This window comes from Echeneis naucrates, chromosome 11 (genome assembly GCF_900963305.1).
Source record: "Echeneis naucrates chromosome 11, fEcheNa1.1, whole genome shotgun sequence".
In the NCBI taxonomy this organism is placed as follows: Eukaryota; Metazoa; Chordata; class Actinopteri; order Carangiformes; family Echeneidae; genus Echeneis; species Echeneis naucrates.
This window is the reverse complement of record NC_042521.1, coordinates 20,027,998-20,040,292: the sequence shown is the minus strand read 5'-3', so window position 1 is coordinate 20,040,292 and position 12,295 is coordinate 20,027,998. Positions and strand designations below refer to the sequence as shown.

Here is a 12,295-nt window from a genome sequence, read left to right as displayed (position 1 = left end):
TGGATGACGGCCTTCAACACCACGCTGGGACATTACAAATACCTCGTGATGCTCTTTGGACTGACCAACGCTCCAGCCGTTTTCCAGGCTCTGGTAAATGATGTCCTTCAGGACCTGCTGAATAAGAACGTTTTTGTGTATTTCGATGGCATCCTGATCTTCTCCCCAGACTTAGAATCCTATGTATGGGTAGTATGAAACATTCTCCAGAGACTTCTAACTCACCAACTCTAGGTAAAAGCTGAGAAATGTGTGTTTCATTGCCCCAAGGTGAGTTTCTTGGGGTTTATCATCTCCCACGACCACATAGACATGGACCAGGAGAAGGTCCAGGCCATTTTCCTGTGGTCGACCCACACTTCATGTACAAAAATTCCTAGGGTTTGCTAATTTTTAACAGGAAATTTATCAGAAATTTCAGGATGGTGGCTGCCACATTATGTGAACTAACCTCTCCTTCCGGTGGTCCCCATCCGCCGATAAAGCCTTCCATCACCTGAAGAGCACTTCCTTCGCTTCAAATGTGGGAGTAGAAGCCATCCTCTCCCAGCACTCAGGTATTGATTCCAAAATTCATCCCTGTGCTTTCCTCTCCCATAAGCTCACACCAGCACAACGGAATTATTCAGTGGGGTAGCGGGAGATACTGGCCATCAAAGTGGCATAGGAGGAGTGGTGACACTAGCTGGAGGGGGCAAGCCAACCATTGTATGGACAGACCTTAAAAATCCTAGAATATTTGAGATTGGCCAAACGTCAAGCCAGGTGGGCCATGTTTTTCTCCCGTTTCCAATTCACATTGTCATATTGCCCGGGTAAGAAGAACATGAACCACACATTCTGTCCTGGCTTCGCGGCCCAGGAACAGATCCCAGTGAGCCCGCTCCCATCCTCCCAGAGGGCTGTGTTGTGGGAGGGTTCAGTTGGTTCAGCATTGAACCAAAAGCTAAACAGGCCAACGAGTCCCTGGTTGTCCCTCCCGGGGGGCCCCCTAACAGACTGTATGTATGTACCTTCCCTCCGGGGAGAGGTATAATGGGTTATAATAGGTTAAAATGGGCTCATAAAAGCAATGTTGCATGTCATCTGGGTGTGTGCCGAACCCTCGTCAGAGTGTTAGAGCGGTTCTGGTGGCCCAAAGCCCACACAGACGTTGCCTCGTATGCATCTGCCTACTTAGTCTTTTTGCAGCAAAAGGCGTCCCATGCCCCACCAGCCAGTCTCCTTCAACCACTACCTGTGCCACAGCACACCTGCTCTATCATCTCACTGGACTTTGTCACCGGACTTCCCCCTTCGGAATGCAACACAACCATTCTCACTGTAGTAGACAGATTCTCAAAAATGGCCAATTCATCCCCATGCCTAAACTTCCATCAGCCAAACTTATGTTAACCCAAGTATTCAAGACTTTGGGTTTCCCAGGGACATCATATCCGACCGGGTGCAACAGTTCATGGGGGGCCTTCTGCCAGCTGGTGGGGGCCACAGTGAGCTTGTCATTGGGGTACCGCCTGTGGGGTACCGCCACCACGGACAATCCTGCTGCGTGGTCCTAAATGCTTCCTTGGGTGGAGTATGGAGAGCTTTGATTCAACGAGCACCGTGGTTACAGTCCTTGTGGATAAAAACCAAGAACCAGCAGAGGGACAGAGGCAACCTCAACTCCAGTTATACCAGCTTTGGGCATTTGGATCCCCAGTAACTGCTGTATGCTCAAAAAGTTTCATTAGTAGTAGTAGTTTATGACATACCACAGCTCTTTTCTGATGTTATCACATTGCCAAAATTGTCCACAAACTCAATAACACATAAGCAAATAAGAAGCTTTTCCAGAATGGAACCCAAGAAAGAAGGATTAAATCCAGAAAGAGGAGAAAACATAATTACACGTACCTTTTGAAAACATGTTACCTTCCCTGTAAACACAGAGTGCTCTATAGAGAGAAAGTGTTAGATTAAAACCCCATCTTTACCAGTGCACATGGGCTCCAGGCTTCCCAGTCTGACAAAACACAGTCCTCTGGGCAGGGCAGCCTACTGTTGCGGGCCCCAGGAGGCATCTCCTCAGGGTCACACAGGTACTCTTCCACTTGCTCAGAAGGTCCATCGACGGTGTTTAGCATGCACCTGGACAGAAATGCTTCAATAACACTCGATCTGTTTCCACAAAAACCAGCAATGTTACACCCATGGATGCTATCGGCCTATAGGATATACAAGCGATGGCAGTGGTCATATGGTCAGTGACCGTGTCCGTTGTCAGCATTTGACAGTTAACAGACTGCTAATCAGTGGAGATAATTAATTCATCCATATTTCCTCTCTAACATCAGATAATCATTATTGACCTATATGGTAAAACATGAACTGTAGAATGAAATTAAATTTATATTCAGGTCAGGAAGTGTATGTTATAATAATTTAAAAATAATCTATCATAATTATAGCTACACAATTGTCAAGTTGAGTTCACTAGTCCAACAGCTTTGGGGAGAAGCTGTGTTTAAACTTAGTTATTCTGGCCTATGTGAAGAAAGCTACATGAGAATGTTGCAAAACAGTCGATGACACAGAATCCAGCAACACTGTAAAACAGACAGAACAAATCATGATCAAGGTTGAAGTCCATTAATTGAAAACTATCTGCAGCCAAGCACTACTCAATGGTTTATGTGGTTGTTCTAAGAAACTTTGAGAAACACAGTATTAAAAAGGTTATTTGGACTTATTTACCTGGGGCTACTTGCAGACCACTGATAGTGCTCAGACCACACTTTGACAACAGTTGTTGTGGATAAATCTTTCACATAAAATGATCTAGTTTTTCACCTGAATAAATCTAATACTAATAGCCTGAATGATAACAGATGTGAACTGTACTTTGTCATCATGGGTTGGTGCAAAGTACATGTTCATGGCACAGCTGCCTAATGTGCAGCTTTAAATTGGTCATTAAGCACATTTACATGACACCTAAAAAATATATATAAAAAAAACAAAACAAAACGATTTATTGCTTTAGTCTGACCAAAACTGGACTTTTAGAGTTAATGAAAACATGGTAGCTCGACTGAAATCACATTTAAAATTGTCAGACTAACACACTCAGAAAATGCAATAATAATCACCACCTATCATAGGTGGAGGCGTCATGATTTCAACAAATAAAATCGATTTCACTCCCGTGCATGTATACTGGGACAAGGACAGAAGTCAGATGAGATGGCTTTATCGAGATATAACCATAGTTTGATTTAACTGTGCAACGTGCTTGTTTCATTCACTGCTGAAAAATGAAGAAGCTGGCTGTGTGGAAATGCTCTGGATAATCTCACCTGACTTTCCTGGTCTGCACACCTTCACCGCAATTGTCCTTCAGATCCACATTACTAACTTTCCATACACTCCAGGGTTCTGCCACCCACACATACTGAACACAGTCACTGAGGCAAGGCACCACTTCATAGACCTTACACATACAAACACCACAGTCAGTTGCCTGATTGCAAAAGTATATTTCAGCAAAAAGAACTCCTTTTACTGAATATTAAATGTGTCTTGATTTACAAATAATGTTGGGTTAATTATAATTACTATTGTTAGATAAAAAAGACAGAAAAAAAGAAAGGAAAAGAAACTGGAATCACTGGAGTTACCTGAGCCTGTGGATGGAATCCATTCACCAAAAAATAGAAAATAGCAACAGAACAGAAGTCATTTCAGTGATTTGGGGAATTATGATTAACACCATAGCCATTACATTATAACATTAATCATTCAATTTAAAGTGAACTGCTTCTCACCTGGTTGACATGATCCAGTTTTGGACATGGTCTCCCACCGTTATAGGGCTTTTCTCTGAGCCACTTTGAGCGAACTTTGACACCACTACCGCAGGATTTGCTACAGCGTGACCAATTGGACCACTCACTTAACTTGCAGTCGGATGGACAGGGAATGATGCAAGCCTCTTCGATATATCCTGTAACCAGTCAATAACATTAGATTCATCAATAAAGATTGGTGATCGTGAGAGAACTGTCACTAACATGTTACTCGATAAGTAACATATCTGCATTGGAAGGAATATATTTCAGTATTTTGTAATGTGTATCTCTCTGATTTTATCTCCAAAAATTGACTCAGCAAATATTAAACTTAGCAATAGCTGGACACTTGCATTTGGTTAAATTTGCTGTCCTGGATTTAACCAAATCAAATCAGATTTATTTTCATAGCGACAAATCATAACAGAGTTACATCAAGGCACTTTACATATAGAGCAGGTCTAGACCAAACTCTTTATGAAATTATTTAAAGAGACCCAACAGATCCCCCAATGAGCAAGCACTTAACAACAGAGGCAAGGAAAATTTCTTTTAAGAGGCTGAACCATGCTGGGGGGGGCATCTGCCTCGACCGGATGTCAAATGCAATAACCAACTGCAATTTTCCACCTTGAAGTTTTGCTTATGGAGAACTAACACATAAAGAAGAGTTGAGTGGAGTTTTTAATATATCTACTTAATTCATTATCATTGTGTATCTACATAATATAAACATCAACAACATCATTATGATATAGAAACCCATATGTCATATTGCGAGTTAAGTAAAGAGCGGGATTCATGATTGATAGTTCTGTCCACAGTGAAAAATTCACGAAGAAATGTGACCCACCATTTTTGGGTCATATGGGTTCATATGGCTCAACCATACTGAGCCATCCAGTAGCCAGGGACATAATTCTGAGATGTAATATCCCCTACAGACCCACTTCGAATCTCTGTTTGTCTCCAGCTTAGAAAAAAAACACTGATAGAATCTATTAATAATCTACCAAGCAGTTATTTGGAGATATTAGTAGAAGCTTTCTTTGAAGTGTCCTAACTGGTCAGTACTTTGCTGATCAATCATATGGTCAGAAAAGACCAAAAGTTCATAAGGAGATGGCCCAGAATGTTACACTTAATTTTCATTCTGAACAATAGAACATTACACAAAATGTGAATTACAGAGTATGCATGTGTGCAAGCACAAGAGTACTGTATGCAATTGTCTACCTTTTACTTCATTCATGGTAAGTGTAGCAAACCCATTTTTGGTTAGTGAGTGCTGTCTCTCGCTTTGTCCACCAGAGGGCAGCTTGCATTGTGATGGATATATATATATTCTATAAAGAGTAGTAAATTAAGGGGTTATTTCAGTTAAATGCATTTTTTGGCATGTTGTCAGCATGTACATGTTTCTCTTGAATTGTGTTTAGCGTAAAGTGTGATTTTGCTTCTTTCAACTGCATAGCGCCGTTTTTTGGAGTTTTGTTTTGTTAATAACGTCTTATTTTGAAAATCACTACTTCCTACTTCCTGCTGGTTTATTTTGCCGGGAAAAGGACAAAGTAATCAAATAAAAATAAGACACTTAAGGAGAAATTGGCTTGGCGAGAGAACATCGTAAACTGTACATATTGAGGCAACCCCCCGAAGAGGCACAAGGTTCGTGCTTGTTATTATTATTATTGTTGTTTTTTTTTGTGTGTGTGTCACTTATGCTAGCTTTTGCTTATGTGTTCGGCGGCACGACGGTATATTGCTTGATGTGTTACGGAGTTATGGAAAGTAAAAATTAGATTTATCTTATTAAATTATTAATCGTTTTGTTTTCTGTATTTTATCAGTTCTCACGTTGGTTTATGGACAACAATAAAACCTAAAACCATCAGTCGAGTCTCACCATTTTTCGGAGGGTATGCTACAGTGAGAACTTCACCCAGCGAGGGACCAGTGACAACTTTACCATGCATCGCCACGCTGCCTGTGAACTCCATGGTCAAATAGCACAGCAAGGCACGGAGCGGTGTCGCACCATTGTATGATAAAGTGATGGCTCAAGGGACGGTAAGGACTACAACTACGGTAAAAATGGATGCCTTAAAGGAACAGATAAATAGTCTACAGGCAGAAATTGAAGAAAATAGAAGATTATTAAATCAAGGAGATGGAGAAGGCTTGTCAAGGCAGGAATTGAAGGAGCTAACTGAAATAAAAGGAAAACAGCTAGTTGAGCTTCAACATGAAATGGATGACACTGAGGAATTAAAGACAGTACGTCATTCAGAACGCAAAAGTGTACCCACTGAGAAATTCCTTGCCTATCAAAATGAGGAACAGAGTAAAAAGAGAAAGAGACTGCTTAGTCTTTATGAACAATGGAAAGTTCAAATCAGATCAACCAAAGAAAATTTAAAGAAACGCATCAGATATGGAACTGAGTAAAATGGCAGACACCATTGAAAATGGAAAAGAAGACATCATGAAAGTTTACAATGAAATAAGACAGGGTACCACACCATCCACGGATCTAAGACGTAAAATAGATGCTTGTGAGGCAGTCACCAGAGACATTATGAAAATAATCAATGAACGCTTGTCTGGAATAGACGATGACTTTGATGCTGAGCGTGAAAGGCACAAACTCCTTGGACTCCATGCTCATGACTATGCCCACTCCATATATGGGACTGCTTCTCAGTCAGCTAACAGTTACTTCTCTGAAACATCAGTCATGGCTGCAAAGAGGGCTGAAGCAGTTGCAGAGCGAGCTGCAAAGGAGGCTCAATGTAAACTGATGGAGGAAGAAAGGAAGCAGAAAGAAAAAATAAGGATGATGGAGTCTGAATTGGAGCGTTTACAAGCACAAAGAGACATTGAGGTGGCACGTGTCAGACTGGAAAGCTACGACAGAGAAATCAGACAGGAAACTGACAGTCAGCCCTTACAGCAACTAGACAGTAGACACAACAGACATAACCCTGCCATTCCTTTTGTACATCACCACAACCCTTCCATCGCCCCACCAAATCCCCCCACTGACATCTCTCTAGCCCAAGCGCTACAAGATAGCATAACCATTAACAGACTTCCCATGCCAATGCCCTCAGTGTTTGGTGGAGACCCTATCCACTACATTGAATGGAGAGCCTCGTTCACATCACTGATAGATAGAAGAGGCATCTCATCAGCCGACAAGCTCTACTATTTGAAGAAACATGTCTGTGGCTCTGCTCACAAATGTATTGAAGGCACCTTTTATCGAGATGATGATGAAGCGTACAGAGACGCGTGGAATAAACTCAACCAACGTTACGGGCAGCCGTTTTTCATCCAAAGGGCCTTCAGGGACAAGCTGTCAAAATGGCCAAACCAAAGACACTGAAGGATTAAGAGCCTTCTCTGATTTCCTAAATGCTTGTCTCCAAGCCATACCTCACGTGAAAGGTTTAGAAATACTGAATGATTGTGAAGAGAATCAAAAGCTGACACAGAAAGTCCCAGATTGGCTAGCAGCACGCTGGAACCGTCAGGTCTCAATAGCCCTCATGGAAGGTAGAGGCTTCCCTTCTTTTGAAGATTTTGCCACATTTTTGTCAGTAGAAGCAGAGATAGCATGTAACCCAATCACTTCCCTGCATGCTCTACACTCATCTAGCTCATCCTATGTCAAAAGAAGCACAAATGTAACAAAGGGAAGCAAAGTAAGTGTCTTCAGCACTCAAACAAATGCAAACACTGAAAATACAAAGTCAAACTATGGAAAGGAAAGGCCTCCCTGCATGTGGTGCAAAGACGACAAGCATCAACTGTCCAAATGCACAAAGTTCAAAGAGAACGACGGACATTCATAAAAGACAATAAGCTGTGCTATGGATGTGTCAAACCAGGTCACAGTGCCAAAGAATGTCGTCACCGTCACACCTGCGAGCTGTGTAAAGGAAGGCATCCCACCTGTCTGCATGATGAAAATTACAGAAGGCATGAGGAAAGAGACAGATCTATCAATGCGAATGCAACGTCAAACTGTGCAAATGAAATCGTGACAACCAGCCCACTCTGTGTTTCCAAAGAAGGTCGGTCACGCAGCACCTCCATGATTGTTCCTGTATGGGTCTCCTCTGCCTCACAGCCATCCAAAGAGAAGCTCGTCTATGCACTGTTGGACACCCAGAGCGACAGCACCTTCATTGAAAGAGAAGTAAGTGATGAATTACAAACAAACACATTCCCTGTGCAACTGAAACTCACTACTATGTTGGGAGAGGGCATGATAATGAAAAGTGAAAGAGTGGATGGACTCATGGACACAGAGGCTACAACTCAGGTGTTTACATTGACCTTCCTCCTTCATACACAAAGGACTGCATCCCCATAAACCGTGATCACATACCTACCCATCAAACAGCGAAACAATGGCCTCACCTGGCGGCACTTGCAGATCAGATGCCACCCCTCCTCAGCTGTGATGTAGGACTCCTCATCGGTTATAACTGTCCCAGAGCTATAAAACCCAGACAAATAATTGATGGAAAGGACAATGAGCCCTACGCCATGCTTACAGATTTAGGGTGGAGCATTGTGGGCTGCTCTGCACCTGGCTTGGATGAAAGACAGTCCCGCTTGTGTCACAGAGTCACGGTAAAGGAACTTCCTTCAGTAACGTCAATGGATGTGATAAGTGTCCTAGAGTCAGACTTTAAAGACACCAAAGGAGATGACAAAACTGTCTCACAAGAGGACCTCATGTTCTTAAGCAAACTCAAAGGAGATGACAAAACTGTCTCACAAGAGGACCTCATGTTCTTAAGCAAACTCAAAGATGGTATAAAGAAAAATGCCCAGGGACATTATGAGATGCCTCTTCCATTTAAGAAACGGCCCTCCCTACCTGACAACAAAAGGCTCGCGGAAATCAGGCTCAGTCATCTACAGCGAAAGTTCAGCAGAGATGAGAAATACAAAAAGGACTACACAACATACATGAAGGAAATCATTGAGAGGGGGGACGTGGAAGAGGTGCCTACGGATGGAACTCAAGGTGAACGGTGGTATATTCCACATCATGGCGTATATCACCCTCAGAAGCCTGACAAACTTCGTGTTGTGTTCGATTGCTCTGCAAAATTCTGTAGCACAAGCCTAAATGAACACCTGCTCCCAGGGCCAGACATGATCAATAACCTAACAGGCATTCTCATAAGGTTCAGGCAGCATCCCATTGCTCTTCTGTGTGATATAGAAAAAATGTTTCACCAGTTTCACGTCCAGGAAGAAGACCGCAACTACCTTCGGTTCCTCTGGTGGAAGAATGGAGATACAACCACACAGCCTAAGGAGTACCGTATGAAAGTACACCTTTTCGGTGCAGTCTCATCCCCTGGGTGTGCGAACTATGGATTGAAATATTTAGCCAAAGAACACAGTCACTCACATCCAGTGGGCGCCCAAATTGTGGCAAAGGACTTTTATGTGGATGACGGAGTGACAAGTACTGACAGTGTGGAAAGAGCCATTCAGTTGGCACATGAGGCAAGGGAGATATGCAGCAAAGGTGGTCTCCGTCTCCACAAATTTGTGTCAAATAACCATGCTGTTTTACAGAGCCTTCCCTCATCAGAGTGTGCAACAGAGACAAAGACAAAGGACTTGACCTTCACTGACATGCTGGAGCGAGCTCTAGGAATTCAATGGAGTATAAAGGAGGACAGCTTCAGATTCAACACCCTCCTAAAGGACCAACCAGCCACGCGCAGAGGCATAATATCGACCGTTGCTTCCATATATGACCCCCTCGGCTTTCTCGCACCATATGTCCTCAGCGGGAAGAGAATCCTCCAAGAGATGTGTAATCAGGGCATCGGTTGGGATGAACTCTTATCAGAGAATCTAAAACCACGGTGGGACAATTGGCAACATGATTTTGCCAACCTTCAAAAAATAAACATTGCTCGCTGTTACTTACCTGCCAACTTTGGAGAAGTTGTAGAAACTGAATTGCACCACTTCTCAGATGCGAGCACCACTGGATATGGACAATGCTCTTATCTAAGATTCAAGAACAATAAAGGAGAGGTTCACTGCTCACTGGTGATTGGAAAGGCCCGTGTTGCTCCAACAAAAGTGACCACAATACCACGGCTTGAACTAACCGCAGCAGTGGTTTCAGTCTCCATCAGCAACATGCTCAAGAAGAACTAAGAATAGTTGATGTGAAAGAATACTTTTGGACGGATTCAAAGGTGGTGTTAGGATACATAAACAATGATGCTCGGTGATTTCACACCTTTGTAGCCAACCGAGTCCAGAAGATCCGCCACTGCACAAACCCCCAGCAATGGCACTACGTCCCTACGGATGAGAATCCAGCAGATGGAGCATCCCGAGGTAAAACTGTAAATGAACTACTTACCTCCAACTGGTTCACTGGACCTAGGTTTCTCTGGGAAAAGGAGATAACAACTGTAAATGCTGCAGTACCAGACCTATCCATAGAGGATCCAGAAGTCAAAAAGGCACAAGTCCTGCAAACAAAAACCACAGAAATAATGAGTCTTGTTGACCGTCTGTCCAAGTTCTCATCGTGGTCCCGAGCCACCAGAGCCGTAGCCCGTCTTCTTCGACGAGCTAAAAGGGTCACATTACACACTCTTTCTACAGTAAGCGAAAGAGAAAGTGCTGAGCATGTCATAATCCGAGATCTGCAAAAACAAGCATATGAAAAGGAAATCAAATTGTTGAGCAAAGGTAATCAACTACAGCCCTGTAACCACATTGATGCTTTTCTTGACACAGATGGTCTCCTCAAGTTGGGAGGACGACTACGCCACTCGTCACTCACTGACTCTTTCAAGCATCCAGTTGTCATTCCTAAGGAGCACCATATGACAAAGTTAATAATAGCTCACAACCATGAAAAGACGAAACATCAAGGAAAGGGATTAACCATCAATGAAATCAGAGCCAGCGGATATTGGATTCCGGGAATGAGCAGAGCTGTGGCATCATACATCCATCAGTTTGTGATTTGTCGCAAACAGAGGAGAGTTGCAGAGGGTCAAAAAATGAGTGACTTACCTGTAGAACGTGTTGAACCCTCCCCTCCTTTCACATACTGTGGTATGGACTGTTTCGGCCCTTTCACAACTACTCAGGGAAGAAAACAGCACAAACGATATGGCCTGCTCTTTACCTGCTTCTGCTCACGAGCCATTCACATTGAGCTGTTGGAGGATATGTCCACCGACACCTTTATCAATGCCCTGCGATGCTTCATTGCTGTCAGAGGTGCAGTCGGTCAGATTCAGTGTGATCAGGGCACTAATTTTGTTGGTGCCAAAACTGAATTCAAAACAGTTTTACAAGAGCTTGACACACACAGATTGAACACATTCCTGTCACAGAAACAGTGTGACTTCGTTATGAATGCACCCCACTCCAGTCACGCAGGGGGTGTGTGGGAGCGTCAGATAAGGACTGTCAAAGGTGTTCTGAGCTCTACTCTGTCTCTTTCTCAAGGCAGACTCAATGATGCTTCATTAAGGACTGTACTGTATGAAGCCATGGCCATAGTCAACAGTCGACCCCTCACTGTGGACAACTTGAACTGCCCTGACAGCCTCGAACCACTCACACCCAATCACCTGATCAACATGAAGTCCAGTGTAGCACTCCCTCCACCACTCCCTCCACATTTCCTAGAGAGGACTTGTACGGAGCAAAAAGATGGCGTCGTGTACAGTTCCTAACAGAGCAGTTCTGGGGCCGGTGGAAACGAGAATATCTGCACAACTTACGGTTGTTACGGAGTTATGGAAAGTAAAAATTAGATTTATCTTATTAAATTATTAATCGTTTTGTTTTCTGTATTTTATCAGTTCTCACGTTGGTTTATGGACAACAATAAAACCTAAAACCATCAGTCGAGTCTCACCATTTTTCGGAGGGTATGCTACAGTAAGGCATGTGGTTTTCCAAATAATTAGAATGGGCTATAATGGCTCATATTCTTACCCGTCTTCTTATTAATTACCCATGAACTTACGCTGATCATAATAAATGTGACGTATGGGAAATTGTTTCCAAATCACATCGTGCCCATGAACACCATTATGCTGCATCACAGTGCAATGACTTCTTATATTCCTATGTACCGCTTGTTTGACATAAATATCTACTGGTCACTATCTTTTGTCTTCTAAAAGTGCTTCAGCCTTGACACTTGTGAAATATATTACAAGCTTTTGTAGATTTTTTTGAGCATGTTAAGATTCATTTAACAACAGAATTTACAGAGACTACAATTGTAGTTGGGAAGAAAGAGTCCAGATAAGAGATAATGGTAATATCTCAAAAAAAAAGTGTCACCAGTAATTTGGAGAATGTAGAAATAATAATAATGTAATGATAATATTATTTATTGACTGCTGTGGTCAAGGGAGCCGAGTACTTCATTCTTTTGA

The 12,295-nt window shown here is 42.7% G+C and overlaps 1 protein-coding gene across 1 annotated transcript in view; it reads right to left on the bottom strand.

Annotated features, from left to right (window-relative positions):
- The window catches only part of thsd7aa (thrombospondin, type I, domain containing 7Aa), a 160,070-nt gene that overhangs the window by 37,412 nt on the left and 110,363 nt on the right, over positions 1-12,295 (bottom strand). Inside the window, exons 14-17 of the mRNA XM_029514874.1 lie at positions 3,807-3,985; positions 3,660-3,665; positions 3,339-3,472; positions 1,977-2,130 (exon numbers count right to left, since the gene is read on the bottom strand). Coding sequence (XP_029370734.1) covers positions 1,977-2,130; positions 3,339-3,472; positions 3,660-3,665; positions 3,807-3,985 — 473 coding nt within the window. The remainder of the gene's footprint in view (positions 1-1,976; positions 2,131-3,338; positions 3,473-3,659; positions 3,666-3,806; positions 3,986-12,295) is intronic.